Below are 22,096 nucleotides of genomic sequence, written 5' to 3'. Positions count from 1 at the left end.
CTAATAATGTTGTTTCACTCTTACCGGGTAAAATGTCATCATTTTTTTTATTAGTTATCCACGCGTTATAATATATGTGACATCGACTGACACGTGTAATCACTAATCACTGGAGCACAATTTTTTTTACATAAAATTATACCTAACTATATTATTTTTCTTAATAAATGTTCGGAATTTCGTCAATAATTTTTAAGAATCGTAAAATGTTAACCAAATAACAACAATTAATTTTAGATTCAGAGCGGAGCAATGAATTTATTGATTTTACAATGACGTGTTTTTTTTATTTTATTTTTTTGTGTGTCTGTCATCATCACCTTTTAGGACAGTAACAATGCTTAAATTTTCTTCAACAGTATCATGAATCAGTTTCTGATAGGAAAGTGAATCTAGTTGGTACTTTTGGGTACGAAAATTCCTAGTTGTTTTCAAAAGCGCCGAGAAAAACAAAAAAAAAAATTTCGGGGGGGGGGGCGGGGGAACGGAATGTTTGTGGGGGCAAAAGTATCATTTTTCCCCTCCAAATAATCCACATTTAAAAAGTATTCTTAACTAGACTGTTAACATAATATAATATTAAAATATTTTTTTCCTCAAATTATACTTTATAAAAGTTTATATTTATTTTAGGTTTCTCTTGTTGAATAATATTATGGTGACGCCTTGTCAGTATTACGGTTATCGCAATAATAGCATTATTCATGACTATTATTATCCATGATTCGTGAACATGTTATTATAATATTATATTGAAATCGCGATTATTACTACAGGAACGGCCAAACGGGAGGTTCATTTTTTTGCCCCTTCTAGATTTTTATCCAGTTACGCCACTGACAAAGTGATTCCATTAAATTTACGGACCTACCTACATCAAACTTGTCTGTTTTTTTTAATTATTCAAGTTATTCCACCGTAATGTGCAGAGATTCGGTAATGGTTCACTACATTGTACGAAGTATAAAAGAACTATACACATTTAAATTTAAGTTTTAACCTTTTGTTTCATTGTTTCAGACTACAAATGACTTATAACCACTAGTAATACATTATAAAACCACTGAAACACGCTATGTATTACAATTAACAGTCAAATATTCGAATAGTTATATAATATTGTATTACCTACCTTCGTCATAAATGCTCTAAATCGGAGGTGGCAAACCCAAATGAGGGCCACTTTGGAAATTATACATATTAGATATATTGGACTAAAGAAATGCTAAGTCTAATTAAATATATAAATCCAACAATTAAAATATATTTTAACTGCAATGATTAGGACAAAATGGATGATTATTTTATATTAATCAATTACCAGATGTAAGATTAATTTTAATATTAATTTTTATGTACTATGAAGCTTTTCTTACAATCATTTTCCATGAGTATTTAAAATAATTCAAATTACTGTAGTATATTTTACAATTATTTTTTCAAACATTGAGAATTATAATTTTAATATCAGAATACACACACTTTTTTAACAACTTTAATTTGTCTCGAGAACAAGAAAATTTTAAATCGGCACATTTCTATAGGTATGAGAACTTTTAAAATTAAAAAATACCTGTATAGTATATACACCATTACAAAAATATAAAACATAAATTTATGTACATATTAATATTATATTATAGAGTATAATATTATGTATGGAAAAACAAGTTAAAGATTTTTTAATCCATATTTATAGATACTCAAATTTATTTGTTAATAATATTTAATAATAACTAAACAATTTTTAATAACGATAATCATATTGATTTGTAACACTTAATGTGTTTACTTATATTATGAATTAAAAAAAAAGGTAATTACAATTTGTTAAAATGCCTAAAAGAAATTACAGAACATATTAAATTATATGAGCCATAAGATTTTTAAAACAATGTTTTCTATATTTAAACAGTAAAATATTAATATAAATTTAAACATTAAAATATAATTTAAAAAATGTTTAATCAATCTTCAAAAATGCCATCACTGTTATCAGAATAATCAGTATCATCAAAATCAGAATCAAGATATTTTACATTTAACTGTTCGCCAAGAGCCTGTATTTTGTAATTATTCATAACTCTACACCACAAATTCAGGTTTTTACTTTCATCAATGCAGAATTCAGTATTATAAATAATATATTTATGTTTTTTTGTACATTTTAAGAGTCTAGGCCAATGATATTTAACTTTTATTAGTTTTTTTGCTTTGATAAAAATCCCATCAAAACCTACACGACAGGTACACAATTCATCTATTATAAACCCAAACAAAACTGCAGTAAAGGAATAGGATACAGAGTTTGTTTCAACATTTATTGTTATAGTATCCATTGTATATAAGGTGTTATAATCATTTACTGACAAAATATTCAATTTAAGATAAATCCATGTGTCATCTTGATGCCAAAAACATTGAGGGACCACTGGAGTCACATTGCAATCTAGACAATATTTTTTCTCAATTTTTATACATTTTATTTGTTCATTGTTTGCAATTATATTATCTTTATTTAATGATTTTGATTCGGACACATTTATTTTTTCATTTGTTAAACTTGGCACAGTTTGGGTTTCATTTGTTGAACTTTGCACGGTTTGGGTTTCATTTGTTGAACTTTGCACAGTTTGGGTTTCATTTGTTTGATTTGAAGTTTTGAATAAACTTTCCAATAGATCCATCTGACATTTGAATTCTTCTTCGTCAAGTGCATCATCGTCATCATCAACCTCACTTTCGTATTCCTTGTATTTATAATTTGAGCTTAAAATATTTTGTATTTGAGTATTATCAACATACATATTAAATTCATCAGCCATTGTGGAATTTATATTCATATCATTACTAAACAATACAACTTCATAATAGGTTCCTCCAGTAAACTTAGCATTTGTGGTAGAAGACAGAACTTTTAAATGTATCTTAGTATCTGTAAGTTCTAACAAACGATTATTAAACTGAGCTACATCATCAGTCGGTAGAATAACATTAAAACCACTTAAGCTACACTCAATAACTTGTAATGGTAACTTGGTTAATAAACTTGAGGGTATAGTTAATAAATTATCAATTTCAACTTCATAAAATTCGCCATAATCTACAAAGAGAACTTCAGCTTTTTTACCGTTGATTTTTTGAATAATAACACGATTATATTTATTTTCTTCAGGGGCTAAGGCTAAACATACATTTCCTACAGTGGCGCAAGTTAATTGTTCAACAGTTTTATTACTGATAGCATCATCAATGTCTCTTTGAAGAGCAATAACTCTTTCATAAAATTGCATATTAATTACAAAAAAACATTTTGGAGAATCTACATAACGAACAGATACATTTGATATTGTATGCTCGGATAAATGAGCCCATTGTACTTTTATTACTTCATCAATTTCATTTTTTTGTTCATCACATGAAAATAATGGTATACTTGATTTTTTAACGATTAAAGGTTTTTCAGCATTTAAATGTTTTTTCCATAAATAAGCATCTTTATCTAAGTTTATTAATTTATCAACGAGCAAAGAACTTCGTCTTGCAAGATTGCGTTTAATTAATTCATTAGGTAATATCAAAGAAGTTTTATACAGTTTACATGCAATATGAGAACATTTAATACATTTCTTAGCTAATATCCAATCAACCCACAAAGTGATTCCTAATGTAAGTTCAACTTTGCAAATAAATTCTAAATCTGTCAAAATAATTGGTTCTAATAAACTACGTACAAGATTTGTTGTGTTAACTGGCCAATTGAAAACCGAACCTCCCTCTACCACTGGTTCCATGGAAGATATTATGATTTCCACAGCTACAGGCCGAAGTTCTTTTAAATGGCTTGGCAGTACAAATATTTTATTTGAACTAATTTCTTCTGTATGCCCCATGTCAATTAATATTACTTTTACCTTAACTGTAAGCCATCCATAATCTATATCCAAGACCACTGCTCGATAAAATTCTTTTTGTTCAGTTTGTACCATAACCATTTCACCAATGGTAAAGGTTTTACTTAAAATGATAGTATTTGGTGTTGAGCCGATATTTTTTAATTCGTATTTTATTCTTTCAAACGAGTCATTAACACTAATCCAATCTTGATCTTTTGTAGGATTCTTTTTAGTACTATACTTGAGAATTCTCCCATAAAAATGCGAAGCACTAAGGATTTTTGTCAGCTGTATGTTAATCAAACATTTTGTAGGAATATTGAGACATTCTTTATCAAGTGTTTTACATAAATCATGACGCTCTGCACATGTTCCTTCACAGATACCAAATTGTTTGACTTTATCACAAAGAAATGGACGTGAAATAGATACTTTACTATCTTTGAATGGTATTTTTATAAAATCAAACATATTTGATGTATATATCAGTACCTAAAGACAAAAATATTAAAACAATTATAAATACATTTCATAAATTAAAATAAAAAGATAGAAATAATATGTATATAAATAAATAAATAAATAAATAAATAAATATAGGTATACATAAAAATATGTTTTACAATTTTATGTTATACATTTTATTTGCAGTTAATAATTATTATATTATATGTAATATTTGTAAATAAATCAATGTCAAGTAATATATAATAATATTATTTGCAGGGGTGTAGCCGCACACCCTGCAGACGACGTATGCGCACATCTTAAGGTCATAAAGTGGAGTTCAAGTAATAACATTATATACATTCTCATAGTTAAACTATTAAAGATAAATAAGACAAAAAAAAATTAAGCTTTAAATGAAGTGCAGATCATATAATTTATTTTATAAATTTAGTTATTTATCTAGGAATGTGGGAAAACTAAATTGCTTCTGAATTAAAGGAGAAGTTAAATAACTATAAATAATTACAAACATTTTTTTTATCGCAGAAAAATATAGATTCAAAAAAGAAAAAAAATGGGCGTCTAAAAAATGTTGTCGGACAATAATTATTACTTCCATACTTAAATATAAGTCGCATTTTACGCATGGCGTTACACAATCACTCCGTTTTCAACCTATCTAAAATAAATGCACAAAATAATTAAATATACATTCTATAAAGATTATATATTTTTTAAATACAAACAGTATTATTTCCATAGCATTAAAAATTGGTTTAGGGTAGTTTATAGGAACAATTAAAAATAAAAATATTACACTAAAATAATTTTTAATACACTGGAAATGCGATTATATGAACATCTGAAAAAATATATAACCTTTTCAGATGCGGTCCATCGCACGCACAGTGTTATTTTAATATTTTATGAATTCCCGCATAAAACACAACTTATATTTAAACATGATTCCTCAGAAGTTTAACTTACTAAAATTTAAAAAGTGTATTTGTAAGCTACATTTGGTTTTTATGAGCATTTAAAGTTCAAATTACAACAAAAGTACTTTTTTTTTTATTTCAAGTTATTTACAATCTATACTAATGAGTGATACAAGATAATAATGGCTTGATAGTTGATGGGGCAATAAAACTGCTTCGATTTTCTTCAACAGCATCTTGTTGGTACATTTGGGAAGTCAAATATTCCCAATAGTTTTTAAAAGCGGCGGAAAAAACAACATATAAATTAAGGAAATACAGGAATTTTTACACAAAATCGGTTTTCAAAAAATTGATTAACTCTAAAATAAATGACCATAGATACATGACATTTTTACTAAACATTTATATTAGCATTTTCTATACCTACACCACAAAATTTTGACTAATTTTGAGCTGTTTATACGGACATTTTCAGTTATTCAATTTTCAATAAAACTTTATTTGTTGGGTAAAAAAGCTTGAAAATTGAATACAAGGCTCCTACTATACTGTTACAATGACATTTTAAAAATATTAAAAATCCAGTAACAGTTTTTTTTTTATAAGCATTTAAAGTTCAAATCTTGACAACATTTATCAAATTTAAAATTTAATAATTATTTTGTAGTTTAAAATTTAAAACAAGATTCCACGTAAATATGTTATAATATATAAATTACTTTACTCACAATAATATCATCAATTATACTTAGTAGTCAGTAATACCATTGAGTATAGATAGTTTTCATTTTGAAATTTTATTTGTTTTAGAATTCAGTATGATTTGTCTAAGTCTAGCTGTTATTTTAATTATTTGAAACGTGAGTTTGAGGTGCTGTTGTGTGGTGGGTTTGACCAGGGGCGTAATTTATTAGCGTAAGTAGATATAATTTATATAATTATATATTTGAATTAATTTTTAAAAATTTGACATCCACCGTAGTTGGTGGGGTGATTTTCATTGCCTAATACACACTTTTTGGGGGATCTAGACTTTTAATGCAGGTGTTAAAGTCAGTTCGATAGTTTTTGCCGCAGCGAACGCATCTGGGGTGGTTTTTATATGGAATCATGTCCTGGTATGGCTATAGTTTTGGCAGTTTAAACATTAAAGTGCCTGTTTGTTGATTTGGGGACACTTCGGTGCTTCTATTTTAATTTTAGTGTAGCATAAATATTTGAGTTTGAATACATCTTTGTTGTTTATAAATTATAACAGATTCTAAATCAACAAAAAAAAAAGATAGGGATTTCTTCGATGTTTTGCAACGATAATAATAATGATTAATGAATCTCGCTAAGAAATATTTTTGTTCAAGGTCTTCCATCTCAGTCGAGTTGCGTGATGAGATGTAAAATGTTGATAACAATCCGATATTATTTGTTTTCTTTTTATTAATAGGTCATTAAAAAATACAGCTTTTGATTATTTTAAAAATGTACTTGATAATTATTGACGATTGTGTTTGTGTGTATAGTTTTCGTTGAATGGTTGAAAGCAAATTGCCCTTAACGGTAGGAATAATACTCACAGAAAAGTTTTAGGCGAAACTTCCTGATTATATAGGAGTATATCTATCACTCGAAATCATTCAATTTATAGGATTACACATTTGAAATAATAAAAATAACAGGACGAGCATAATATTGTGTGTGCATAAGTACAGATGAATTTATTGGATATGTACACATTATATAACGATAATTGATATTATGTTGCAATTCAAAAAATGTTATCCAAATAAGCGTTCCATTTTTTCTATAATTATCTTTTTCTATTCACAATAACATTTTTTAAATATTTTCACAAATTTTAAACTATTTGTATCTTGTAGGCATTTGAAATATTTTTATGTGCTGGTAAAAATGTTTATGCTAGGACTCTTGGTCAAAAACCTTGAACATTTAATAAAATAAATCGTTCAAGTCGCAATTAAAAAATACTATGCACAATTTTTTGTGCAATTTTTTTTGAAGGAAACATTTTGACAAAATTAAGATTGAAACAAAAATTAAACAATTTTATTAATCTTGTTGTAATTCAACAAAATAATATTATTTGTCAGGACTTAAAACTCTTTGTCATTATAATCATTAAATATTACCTATGTTATTATTTATAATCTGTAATAATTTCACAATATTAGTTCAACCAAAAAAATAATACTCATAAAAAAATATAAAATATTTTCAGAAATAAAACTATTTTAATCTGTCAAGAATCGTTTTTCATAAGTATACAATGATATATTATGTATTATTAATCAACATCAACATAGGTATTTAAAAATTAAAATTAAGACACAATTTGTTTTAAAAAATGTTTAAACGATTAAATACAAATTATGGAAAAAAAAATATTTCCAAAATTGTTATCACTTTTTGAGAAATTGAATGTTTACCTTTAAAGGTTTACCTCCAAGTATGAATTATTATAGGTAACTACTATCTACCTAGATTTATAATATTTTTTTGAAAAACCTAGATTGATTGATTTTTTTTTTAACAATATAATATAGTGCCTGTTATCTCTGTTATATTCATAAATTTTTATGAAATACTTTATTTAACTTGCAAGGTATACTTTTTTTTAGACAGTAGGCTATGTACTTATTGATTTTATTTTTAACAAAATCAATAGGTAACAAATTTAAGTACAATTATATTCAATCTTTTTAAAATGTATTCAGTACAATATTGAATATACATTAATGTTGTATATAACAAATTACAATTAATAACATCATGAATAAGTGTATACCTAACATATTACAAATAGTATTTAATGACTGTTGTTATGAGTGCTAACTATCATCTAACATTATAGTTATCATTCACTAATCAATATATAGCTGTCATTATATTTTCCAATATTAATTGGGACGGATATTTCTGGTACAATTATAAACAATAGATCTTTTAAGTACGTCATACAGGTCTTTAAAAGCTTTACAAAAATATCATGATGATAAGGACAACAGAATATCTAAACCTGTAATTGTAATAAAGCATTTAAAAACACTTGTAGAATGTAGAAATACCTAAATAAAATATATGATATAATAACTAAAACTTACAATCATCAAATATATAGAAATAATTAGATGCATAACTATATTGTCTAATTATTTGTTACGGTTATCATAGCAGTAAAAAATCTAAACTAAAATAAATATGACCACAAACTTGCGTAGTAATAAACACTTATTATGTTATAAGTTTGTAATAAGTAGAAGAAATTAGAAATATATTAAACAAAAACATTAGTGTTATGCCTCGTCAATCCTAGTACTTTGATAATAGATTATTGATTTTTATTAATTTTTGATGAACTTGAATTTAAGCTCAAATAATGCATATTATGTGATGTAATGGTCAGTACATAGTATTTTTACAATAAATTATACTCACATGCCACAAATCACAACCAAAAAATCATTTTGATATTAAAAGTATTAACTAAGAGACAAGATTAAAAGAGTAAGTATCAACTAGCCAAAGCCTAAACTATATCTAGAAATTACAAACAACCATAGGTAGATAAGAATATAGTAATCAACAACTAACCAAAAATTGTTCATTATTTAAGAGGAGGTGGTACCCGACGTGTTGACTCTGTCTTACAAATGCGTAACATAGCAAATTAGACGCTAGGCAGAACACGTGTAGGCTCCATTGGTTTAAAAATTAGAGCGAATGGACCTCTTATAAAATCTAAAGGTAAGGTTATATTTTAATTTTAACGCGATTTATGAGTATTTTAAAATTGTAAATTGTTTGTACATCTTAAAATACAAATAACTCGCTTTAAAATTAAAATATATTAAAAAGCCGATGAGGTTGCCTAGATGATTATCTTATCTTTAGATTTTATAAAAGCTCTAATTTTTTAAATTAACGGAGTTACTCATGTTTGCAGAGCGTACAATTCGCTATGTTACGCACTTGTGAGACGGAGACAACACAAGGTCCATGGATAATGCTTTGTTTTTATATCATGATCCAGTATCTATAATCTAAGGCCTATCCAGTTCTTTAATAACAGTGATATGATGTGAAGTTACTATCCGCCATTTTACGTTGTTCAAATCACACCAAAATTTGAATTCTTGTTTAAAATATTAATTGAAATGTACATTTTATTATTGATATTCATTATTGTCACATATTCACATTAAATTATGATTATATTTTGTCATTCATTAATTTATTCAATAAAATATTTGTATAGTATATCTGTATTACTGTGTTAAGCATATAAAACTTAGAGGAAAATTAAGACTAGGATAAGGACTAAAGGACGTACTCCGTGTACAAAAACCGTCCAGAGAAAACCACATGCTTAAACTGTAACTGGTAGCACCTAGGTCATTTGCTTGGAAATTAATCTGTGCATATTGTAGAAATTAATTATATTACGATATCACCTAGGTATATTAGATCATTTTTTTTTAATAAGTTTTTTTTAAGTACCTAATTATTAATTTTTTTATCAAGACCAGTTACAAATTTTTCTAGTGGTAAAATTACAAATTTATGCATAATATGTATTAAATCATTAACTATTAATTGAGATTATGCATTAGAAAAGTTGTAAATATAGATACTGTTATGCGCTGCTATGAATATTTACGTATAAAATGCAAATGCCAGATATTGCTACCTATATAAATGCGGCGTTATAATTGTTGCGGCAGCGTTAAAATAAGTTAAATGATAATAATATTATGGTCTAGGTGTATTATATTGATAGATCTTTAATCTATACACGGATTAAATACATAAATTTATCTTCCAACTCCTTATCAATAAAAGAATGTTTCATTCATTATACTATTATAGCGTCATAGTTTGTACCTACTTTCGTAATACCTATACTCACAGGTTTCGATAATATAATACCTACTTAAATAGTTAAATATAAGTCTGTGTTCATACTACTTATTTTTCTATCAAATACTATAAATTACAATAAGTGACACCACTGATAAGAATCGCTCACGAAACCCTTAAAAAACGTGGTTATTGTATTATATCCAATATTGTGTACCTATATAAGTTGCATATATTGGCCCCTTTATATAACAAATAATTATTTTAATTATGGTAGGTATACTTTATTACGTGGTAGGTACCTAATATTTCAATCATTAATTATTTCTAATTAACATTTAACATGTATTATTTATATACTTTGTTATTTTAACAATAAACGACTGAACACATATTTTAGGTAGGTACATAAAAACATCTAGGAAATTGATTTACAAATCCGCCGTTGCTTATAGGCAACCACTTGGTTCTTATGGGATTATTATAGAGAGTGACATAGCACAAATCACAATTTAGAATATAACAATAAAATTATTCTCTATGTACCTACCTACAGTGATAGTGTGTTGCGTTGCCCACGAGTATCGCGTATAGTAATTTATGGTATATGTGAAGAGATTAATATACAGTGTGTGCCGCGAGGATTTACTCATTATGATATCTCCCGAGATAAACTTAACTTAAATCTATTTTTGTATTAGGCTTACAGAGACAAGGACTACATAATATATTTTATTTTATTTTTAATTTTTGAAACTATTGAAGATAGCCATTTTATAGAATTTTTAATTTTATGAAAATATTGACATTTCAACATTTAATTTTCATTAATCCCATGATTTTTAATTTATAGGCAAAACGTCAAAAAAAAAAAAACCGGTTTTTGTCCGGGCGACAAGTTGGTATATCCTCACGGGACACGTTCTGTATAAGAATCTTAATTATAAATCTATATATAATAATATAATTTATAATATATAATATACTACAATTTGATAGGTACTATAAAATGATTATGAATTAAGATAATATTTCAATTCTCAAGAATAATTTCAAGAAAGAATATTGTATGACTTTCAGCGTCATCATTAAGCATACAGCCTATATAGGTACTGCCTATAGATATTAAAAATGAGATAAATTGTAAAAGTTACTTTTATAATATTACAAAAATATACTCAGAAGTTGAGAAGTGTTTATGTCATAGTTAAAGTTTATTTACATTTAAATAGTTACATTGAAGAATTAACGCTAAAACTGTTAAGTGCAATATTTCAAATAGTACTATTATAGAACTACAATATTCAGTTATCAGCTATTTGCAATTCAATAAAAAATATAATTTTGTCAATTTAGTTAAAGCATTATATAAATGACAAAATAAACCCAAGTTGGATTTTGATGTAAAACCAATTGATACAATAGGTAACAGTGCAGTGTCCTATAATGGAAAAGGAATTATCTAATGTCCCAAACATAGAGAATGATGACAGAGAGGTAGGTACCAATATTTTTATTATTCCATCGAGATGTATATACTGCACTAGGTAGGTAATATATAATTCTGAAAAATTCAGGTATGAATATATTATGTATTATTTACAAGCTAAATATTTACTCAAAAGTTAATACATTTTTACTTAAAAATAAAATTTTTATGTTTTTAAAAGCATTACAAATTGATTAGAGTCCAACCTGAAACAACAAATAAGAAGTTTAAACTGATCATAGTGGGTCATTCAAATGTTGGGAAAACTACTATAATTAATCATTTCTGCAGTGGTGTATACCAAGATACTATACCAACCACAGGTATTAAATATGTATAATCGTGCCACTAGGTACAAGACTTGTAGTATTACAATTTACAATTAAATCAATATGTAAAATATATAATAATTGTATGCTTACACATAATTTGAATATTTTTGAGGAATTTAACTAATTAGTAATAACTATTAGGTACTATTATACTTTCATAATATGTGTATTAGGTATTGACTTTCAAGAAATATTTGTCAAATTTGGAAACGAAACCATCCACTTAAATATTGGGTAAATAATATTATTAATTTTGTATATAATGTATCCTAAAATGTACCTATAATATAATGTATTATATAGTAAATGCATTCAGGTGCTTTCACAAGGGGGGTTTTAGGGGGTTCTATTCCTCCCCCGCTGAAATTTCATCAAAATTATTAAATATGTTTTTATAGATTAGAAGTGGGGAAAATGTAGATATAGGTAACCTAAAACCCTCAACATTTTTTTTATCTAAGCACCTGTATACATTACACTAATAGCTTAATTCTTTTAAATTCAGTATTAAAACTTTTTCGCAGAGTTTATGAATTCAAAATTGAGTCAGTCTCTTATTGTTTTAGGGTTACAGATGGGACAGAAAAGCAACAATCTTTAGCTCATTCATACTATAGTGGAGCTCATGGTGTATTTATTGTCTATGATATTACAGATTTAAATTCTTCATTTAAACTAGATGGTTGGATAAAGGATGTTGAAAATGTATGTAATTATATAATAATTAAGTTAAATTTATTATTAATTTTTGTCATTATAGTAGGAGAATCGAAAAGTGAGCTGTGATAGTCATGTGCCAAGAGGCTATTTTTCATTAGGGCTACTCCAACTATTTTATGCCTAAGATAGTACTATAAATACTATTTACACCCTATTGTTTCATTAATTCATTATTTTATTTTGCGTTTTATTTATATTTTTAAGTCTATAAATATAATAATTATTATTATTAAAACCAATAGCAACCATTTATAACCAAACATTTCCATTGAAAATCACTAAATCTCCATTTGAGCACCTCCTTGGAGTGGACCTCTAATTTTTCTTTTTAAATTAGTCTATCTTCTTCCCGGAGGTCTAATCTATCTCTGTACCAAATTTCATAGCAATCGGATGAACGGTTTAGAAATGCATAAATGATACACACACACACACACACACACTCAAACATTCAATTATATATGTATAGATTTTTTGTTGTCTCTTATTTTTATAAACCTATTACTATCATAACATTACTTGTTAGATTATTTGTATACATTATGTTATTATACACCACTGTTATTATATTTTACTTTATGTAATTGGAAATTTTTTTTCTATGTGTAAAGAATTATTATCATTATTATAATTATAATTACCACTCGCTGTACTTACAATGCGCAACAACAGTTAACTTTTCTCTCAAATGTAGGACCATGAAAACCCTTAAAAACTAGAAAATCGGCCAAAAGAGTGCAGGATATCGTGGCTAATTTTTGCCTCTACTATAAATGGGAAGATAATACAAATTTTTATTCAGTACTTTACATAAATAAATCATAATTTTTTTTTTTCAGTTTTCTGATACAGATGCAGTGAAAATTTTGATTGGTAATAAATGTGACGATATAATAAACAGAGAAATTTCAATCGAAGAAGGGCGGGAAGTAATTATTATATTGATTATTATACAAATGAATAACTACCTAATTTCAAATAATTTATTTATCAGTTATAAAAGACAACTTCATCCTACAATTTGGCTTAAAAATATTTCTTCCACTTGTTGATGACTATAATGTTTTTACTTTATAGATAGCAGAAGTTTATGGAATTCCATTTTTTGAAGTGTCTTCCAAAAACAATGTAAACATAGACAAATTACTCTATACAATGATCTCTGACTGTATTAAAAAAGAGGTACATTTTAAAGGTTTATGTTATGTAACAAAAATGTTCTCAGTAGTATAATATACTTTTATTTTAATACATTAACGATTTACTCTAAAACTGAGAAGTACAATTTTATAAAGAAACAGAAACTTTATACCAGGTTATTAGCTTACGTCATGTAGGTCAATCATAAATATAATTTTTCAACCTATAGTTGGTAGAACGAATAAATGTCATAAACATACCAAATACAATACTAAAGTGGGGTCCTATAAAAGAAATGGAATTGCCTGCAGTACAAGACATACAGTTGAAGCACAATAACAATAAGAAAATTAGCTACAAATAACCCAAATTTCTTAAATTGCACCCATTTAATATTTTCTAAAAATCATATATTCTTAGTTATAATAGAAGGTACTTGGTATTAACAATTGAATTAGGGAAATTATGTTCTCCCAAGCATCTCCAGTCGATATTTACCAGTGCCATTCATTTTATTATTCACACAATTATAATTATTTTATATATCTTATATTTAATTATAATTAATTTCAGTTATACCGTTATTAATTACAATCTAAAATTCTAAACTTGTTCTGAAGTTAATAAATTATTACCTTAAAATAAAATATAATGTTTATGTTTATTAAAAGCACTTCAAATTGATAAGAGTAAACCCTGAAACGGCTGAAACAACAAATAAGAAGTATAAACTGATCATTGTTGGTCACACAAATGTTGGGAAAAGTACTATATTTCATCGTCTCTGCAAAGGCGTATATAAAGATGCTATAAAATCTACTATAGGTACAAGTATAGTATTAACATTAAAACTATATGTCTGATAATAAATATTTCTTAGGTATTTAACTAATAAGTAATTACTACCTGTTAGCTATTTTACCAATATACATGTATGTCTAATGTGCATTAGGTATTGACTTTAAAGAAATATATGTCAGATTTGAGAACGAAACCATCACCTTAAATATTTGGTAAATATTATTAATGTGTCACTTAGAATAATATAATATATATTATATATTATATACCTAGAAAATATTTTACGCTGTTAGTTTAATACTTAAGTATTAAAAATGCTTTTAGAATTATTTAAATTTTAAAATGAATTAGTATTATCATGTTTCTTATTGTTTTAGGGACACAGCTGGGTTAGAACAGTATCGCTCTTTAGCTCAACAATACTATAGAGGAGCCCATGGTATTTTTATTGTCTATGATATTACAGATTTAAATTCTTCATTTAAACTAGATAGTTGGATAAAGGATGTTGAAAATGTAAGTAATCGTATAATAATTAATTTAATCGTTCTCAGATTTAATTTGTTATTCTGTGTTGTCATTGATTGTGAGGATAATACAAATTTTAGATGAGTACTTTACATAAATAAAAAAATTATTACATTTTTTTCAGTATTCTGATTTAAATGCAGTGAAAATTTTGATTGGTAGTAAATGTGACGATAAATTAAACAGAGCAATCTCAATCAAAGAAGGACAGAAAGTAACTATATTAAATACAACACAAATACAGTGGCGTCCGTAGGGGGGAGGCTAACGGGCTGAAGCCCCCCCCCATTGCCCATATTATTATTACTTTATAAAAAATATTTATCAAGTTTAAACTGTCAACTATAGTAAGCAAGACGTAAATTTCATATAATATGTTTTACCAGAATGAATTCATTTTTGAAAAAAACGATGTATTTGCATACCAATTTTCATAAATCATCTGTAATTTTTAGGTAAAAATATGAATTACTTGTATTCCTTGTAAAGACCTTATGTTAAATTGTTTAGCCTTAGCTTTATACATTTAATATGTTATAAGTTTTGAACTACAAATTAACTGTGGTTTTGACGAAATTTGAACTTTAAATGCTTATAAAACATAACCATGATGCCTATGTATTGTTAATATTTTAGCTATAATAAAAACTTACACATAACATTTTTAAGCTTTTTGACCGAATGAATAATTTTTTATTGATATTTATAGAAAAACAAATTTAAATTAATCAAATACAATCCAAATGAGGACGGTATAACCAAGCTGGTTACCAAACAATTTTAATAAATTTTCATTTTTTTTCTCCAATTATTTTAGAAAGCAATGAGCATTTTCAATTTCGACCTCCTAAAAGTATCAACTAGATCCAATTCGCTTCCAAAAACATACATCCGGCATCAATGTTTATGATCAGAGCATTTTTTCTACTATAAAAGTGGAAAAGCTACAAACATTTTAAAATACCTCAAACGTTTAGTCTGAAATTATATAGACTGGACAAAATAAAAATAAAATTGTAACTAATTTTCAAGCCCCCCCCCCCCACTGACAAATCCTGCGTACGCCACTGCACAAATATCTAACATTTAAATAATTTCAAATATTTTATTCATTACCTAGTTAATGAAGACATATTTCCTCCACTATTTTAATATATTTTGATAGCTTTAAATATTTTTAGATAGCAGAACAGTTAAGAATTCCATTTTTTGAAGTGTCTTCCAAAACCAATGTGAATATAGAAAAATTATTTTATACAATGATTTCAAAAATACATACACCGGATCAAACAACAAATGAAGACTTGATAAAATTGGTAAATCCCTAATATATGTACATAATCTATTTTATAAATTAAATATTATCTGTGAATATTACATGTATATAAATATAGAATTAATTTTCCATATTTTACAAATTTGTATCCAGTTCTAAGCTAATGTTGTATATAATTTTATGTTTCTGTTTTTAAATTTGAATACATTAAATTGGTAAGAGGACGTCTTACATGTGCGCTACATAGTAATTTATACACTCAGCAGAACACGTTAAGCTCCATTAGTTTAAAAATTAGAGTGAAATGACTTATTATAAAATTTAAAAGTTAGATTATTATCAAGGCAACCCCATGGGTTTTTTATTATATTTTAATTTTGAAGCGAATAATGATTATTTTAAAATTGTAAACTGTTTATACATCTTAAAATACTCATAACTCGCTTTAAAATTAAAATATAATACAAAACCTATGAGATTGCCTAGATAATAATCATACCTTTAAATTTTATAGGAAGCCAGTTGACTAATTTTTAAACTAACAGAGCTAAACGTGTTCGGCTGAGTGGATAATTTACTATGTAGCGCACTTGTAAGACGGAGACAACAAATGTTGGTGTAACGTCCTCTTAAGTAAGATGTTTAGATTATAATCGAAATATAGTGAATGTAAAGATAAATTTGAAACTAATAAAACACTCTGAGTCTTGGTATGTTAGGTTGCTTAAATGCTTAAATGCTAAATAATTTAGGTAGATATGTTTTCTTAGCTAAGGATAGTATTTTTATTCTTTTAATGTAAAATTTACTATTTTTCTCATGCTATCTAAAAAAACTTAATAGTTTTTTTTATTTTAAATATCATTAACACATAACATTATCTATCAACATTCTATTATCATCTCCTATTATTTTTTTAACAAAAACCCAGATTATAATTTCATTCAACAAACTTTTTTTTCAAAACACTTAGTAGCTAAACATAATACCATAAATTTCACAACCCAACATTTTTTGTGTATCATATTACCCATACAAGTCATGTTTATAAACATACTTAAATGCATTAGAACTTAATTACTTCCTAACTTGAGAGAAATACTGGTGCTATCATCAAGGAAGGGGACTGGCACCATAGGTGCAAATTGACTAAATTTTTTGGGAGGACTCAAACCCCCTCTCCATAGGCCATATTGCTTCGTACCACAGAATATAAAAATTACTACTAATTACTAAATGTTTAACTGGGGGGACTTGACCGACATTTGGGGGGACTGAGTCCCCCAAGTCCCCCCATATTTGTGCCAATGACTGGCACAATATCATTTAGAGTTAACAGTCATCCAAAATCTTTGAACTAAAACATTTTTAGAATCAAATACCTATATAATAGATGAATAGCTAGAAATAGATTATCAGTTACATAATTAATATTTCAATAAATAATTTTCTTTTAATAATAAAAATATGAGGTGTCTTACCCTAACACCCCATCAAATGATTAACAGTTTAAAAATCAACTAATAAAAAATTCATCAAAAATATTTCTCATGTTCTAATAACTGAAGAGGATAGTATGCATTTAAAAGATAAATTTAACATACTAAATTTACTTATATAAGTAGAACCCCTCCCTTAAACAATGATAATTTGATTTGAAAATATACAAAACCTATTAAAAATTAATCAATGATTATATAGTTTTTATAATATGCTTAAAATGTATTTATTTATATTGCAGGTGAAGAGTAACAGCCCCTCACCTCCAATAGAATCTCCTGGAGGTTGTAGTTGTTAATCAGATATTCAGAGTAGCTTTAAGAATTATAATCTTCTTGTTTTTGTTAATCTAAAGAATTATTTATCTTGTTCGGAAATAAGATCTTAACAAACATTAATATATTCATGCTTTGATTTGTTTTATATCTATCAAGAATCTACAGCATACTCAAATAGTTAACCATGTACCTATTCTACTTATATCCAGATACCCAAATTAGTTAAACTCATTCTACTTAATTTATATTGTATATTGCGATGAGTTAATAAAAGTAAAAAACATAACAAATAGTTTAATTTTGGTCTTGATTTTATGTCTATAAAACAGTAACTACAAGAAAATAGTTGTTCCCCATTTTCCTTAATTATTATACAACACCTAAAATCTAAAGCTGCAATGCCGATTTCCTGCTCTAAACTTGTTTATAAAAGTTTGTCCTAACTCTTAACCCACTATACTTTGTATTTATGCTTCCTAATATCCTAATTAAAATCTTATTTGTATGTAGGTATATGCTGGGCTACCAAACGATTGAGCACGTCATACCTTGTTGGATGATCGCTTGAACGATTGAGCATACTTAAAATTTTACAAAAAACTTGCCGTTGATCCAAAAAAACAAATATGATTGAGCTTGTTACCATATAATTTATTTAATATAGAAAATAACGTTTTAACTTGGACATGCTCCCAAAGTCCCAATTATAATAGATCTTAAACTTTCTGTACGCAATCAAGCAACTGGATCACAGTATGGGAATTGTCCAGCAACACTATCTGTAGGTCATGTTGGACTCACATTTATTATACATCATATTAATGACTTATGAGTGATTGATGATGCTATATTACCGAGCAGGAGCACTATATCACAGTATCACTCATTCACTCATACTTTCAATAATTTCATTGTTCATCACTGAATTATATGAACTAAATATGCATGCATTTATGCACTGATTATCATTCAAATATGCACTTAAAATATGAAAAATATACAAACAAAAATTAATTTTAATTAATAATTAAATAAAGAACTGTGGAAATACGTGTACCTAATTGTAATATTCGTATTATATTACGCAACTTTTATCCATATTTTTTGATTTGAAACAGAATCGAAGTTTTTGACAATGGTTATTGGTTTGTTTGTATTCATCGAATAAATAGTTTTTCCTTAATGTTGATTCAACCGGAATGGTCCGAAAAAAACCAACGAACAATAGCAGGGGCGGACTGGTCCAGGGTGCTATAAAACACTTAACACCCCGGGCCCCCATTCGTATTTATATTACAGGTCCGTGAGCTTAAAAAAAAATTAAAGGCCCCTAATTAATTTTTCACTTTGAACTAAAAGTTCAAAGCAAACCACCCCTGAACAATAGTAAAATGGGTATGAAACACTTTGGTATTCGTAAAATACAGAAGTAAGTAGGTACCTGGTACACATAAAAAAATAGAGACACAGAAATATGCAGTATACAACAAAAAAACAAAAAATATGCAAAATAAAACTTTGTATTCCGGATCTATTGACAATAATTTAAACGTGTAGTTTATTTAGCTACTTTGTGGACTGTTAAAAAAACTATGCAAACGCATATAAATCCGGCACTATTTATCAACTATAATTGAAAATATTAATGAAATATATAGAAAGATTTGATGAAAGAAATATAAAAAAAAATGTATTGTCCTGTTTATCAGCAGTATAGTAAAACTGCTTCTGAGTTCTGATTATATATTAATTAATTTTAAAGATAGGAAAATGCATTTATTAAAGCTACCTAATGATATTGTAGATGAATTTGTTTCATAGCTTAAGGGTTTTTAGAAGTTCTGAGAATGTTTTTGAAAATAATACAAATAACGATTTATAACCAAAAATAAAAAGGTAGGTATATTTACAGTAATAGGTACCTACCTACTAAAATAATTTTGGAGAAATTAATAATTAGATGATCATTGTTTAAGTCAAAATATCTTAGGTTTTTAGGTAGGTAGACCATAGGGAAGAGCCGTGTTAAGGGTTGGGCAAAGACCTAGTAGCACCAGGAATCCTACCGGAGAGTAAAGTAGTGTCCATTTTAGGACTCCAAAACAGGTAATAAAAAGGATACTGCAAGAAGTCCTCTTTAGTCCCATGCATGCCCGTGTTTAGACTACAGAAAATCTAATAAATAACACATAACCAGGAGTCAAATAGAGTCCTATTAAGTCCCACTAAGGACTCCCTCATCAATGGTAATATTATAGGACACCAATAGGAGTCCCCTTCAAGTTCTTAAAGTACTCCTGAAAGGACAATTAATTGGACATTAATATTTAGTATTTACGTATCACAATATATAATGTAGGTACTAGCTGATCTGGTGCACTTAGTATGCCGTGAAAAAATGTCAACTTTTAAATGGACAGTCATGGGAATCCATAGGGAGTCCTTACTTTCCTGACAAGGACTCCGTAAAGAATGCTTAAGGACACCTTGTGCTACGAGGGAGGAGGCAATTTCTCCCGGGTTCCGTAGTTTTGTAAAAGTAAGGGGGCGCCTTTATTTGTGCTCAATATGCTACCGTAAACCATTTTTGCCCCGGGCCGCTGAATTGCTTGACACGGCTCTGCCACGGAGTCTTATTAATGGCAATTATTATTTATTTATAATTAGATGTTAGAATGTTAGAACGTTAGATTATATCAAGGCATCATGCAGCTAAAGAGTCCACTAATAAAAAAAATGTAATGTGCAGTTCCTCAGTTATTAAAATAAAGAGTCCACTAATAAAAAAAAATGTAATCTGCAGTTCCTCAGTTATTAAAATATTTATAGTTTACACTAAGGAATACGAATACTGGAAAGGTTATAGTCTTTAAAAATGATTTTACGAAAATTTAAAGTACCTACCTACCTATGCGTATATAACAGATATATTTCGGTTTCCGATTCCCAAACCGTCAAACGAGTAAATATCGACACCTGAGACCTGAGGTTATTTAAATTCTCCTTTTGGTGACCACGATAACGAGTAGGTACCTACCTACTGCACAAAAGAATAATTTAACAAAGTCCCACAGGATTTATACTCTACAACTCAAAGTCATTTTAATCTCCAAAAACTGACCATGACGATAACGAGTACCTACAGCTGGATGTTCGAGGCTGGGATCTCTTTAACCTAGACAAAGCCTTATAGGGCCGTAGGTATTCATAGTATATGCTTAAGAATAAGTAATGCTTAAGAATAAGTAATGCTTAAGCTAATTTTGATAATTTAAAAAATAAAAAAATTGTGATTAGGTATAACTAAAGCAATGCTTAAGGTATAGGTCTCGACCAACCTTAATATTTAAGTAATACTTTTTTTCTTAAGCAAAAGTTTCGTTTATGAATCTCATCTGAGTCATAAGTATAGCTTAAGCAATACTTATTCTTAAGCATCGACTATGGATAATAATAATATTAATAATAATAATTCTCGACTGACCACGATAACGAGTACCTACTGGAAGAAAAAGTAAATAGGTAGATAGTGTCTTGCTATCTTTTACAAAAGTTTTATTCACCACAAAAGCCTGAAATAAACCCATTTTTATTTGGACTATAATTATCCTAGTACACAGAAAAAGAACTCAAAAACTACTTGTTCAAATTTTGATTGTTATATATAGGTACGTCATTACTTCAACATTTTCAGAAAATTATTACCTATCTGCTAAATAATTATTTACGGTTGAAAATAGGATTCTCATTTATATCCCCTCAGGATACTCTTCAATTTTCAACTAATACAAAATATTACAAGAATTTGGAAATAAGGTCTTTATATCAGTCTTCTTATTCGATTTTAAATAACTGCATACATTTTTATTACTT

General features: G+C 27.3%; 3 protein-coding genes across 4 annotated transcripts in view; 1 reads left to right on the top strand and 2 right to left on the bottom strand.

Moving 5' to 3' along the window:
• LOC100568566 overlaps positions 1-22,096 on the bottom strand; it is a 69,944-nt gene that overhangs the window by 38,229 nt on the left and 9,619 nt on the right. The gene's annotated exons all lie outside the window — the stretch shown is intronic.
• LOC100161858 (putative ATP-dependent RNA helicase TDRD12) lies at positions 1,615-9,099 on the bottom strand. Its single transcript, XM_016806370.2, has 2 exons — positions 8,738-9,099; positions 1,615-4,388 (listed from the first exon to the last, which is right to left on the bottom strand). Exon 2 carries the CDS (start codon positions 4,365-4,367, stop codon positions 1,968-1,970), a length of 2,400 nt encoding a protein of 799 aa, XP_016661859.1. The 5' UTR covers positions 4,368-4,388; positions 8,738-9,099; the 3' UTR covers positions 1,615-1,967.
• Positions 11,028-18,522, top strand: LOC100576009 (GTP-binding protein ypt1-like). 2 transcript variants are annotated; one of them, XM_003246086.4, is made up of 12 exons: positions 11,032-11,656; positions 11,830-11,971; positions 12,154-12,214; positions 12,547-12,685; positions 13,540-13,629; positions 13,778-13,882; positions 14,512-14,665; positions 14,793-14,853; positions 15,019-15,157; positions 15,294-15,383; positions 16,351-16,485; positions 18,187-18,522. In XM_003246086.4, the coding sequence occupies exons 1-12, from the start codon at positions 11,606-11,608 to the stop codon at positions 18,241-18,243; spliced, it is 1,224 nt and encodes a 407-aa protein (XP_003246134.1). In that variant the 5' UTR covers positions 11,032-11,605; the 3' UTR covers positions 18,244-18,522. The 2 variants fall into 2 exon arrangements, with proteins under 2 accessions (XP_029342769.1, XP_003246134.1); XM_029486909.1 differs by lacking the exon at positions 18,187-18,522 and having other exon boundaries at positions 11,028-11,656; positions 16,335-16,406.

This window comes from Acyrthosiphon pisum, chromosome A1 (assembly GCF_005508785.2).
Source record: "Acyrthosiphon pisum isolate AL4f chromosome A1, pea_aphid_22Mar2018_4r6ur, whole genome shotgun sequence".
NCBI lineage: Eukaryota > Metazoa > Arthropoda > Insecta > Hemiptera > Aphididae > Acyrthosiphon > Acyrthosiphon pisum.
This window is presented reverse-complemented; position numbering and strand designations above follow the sequence as displayed.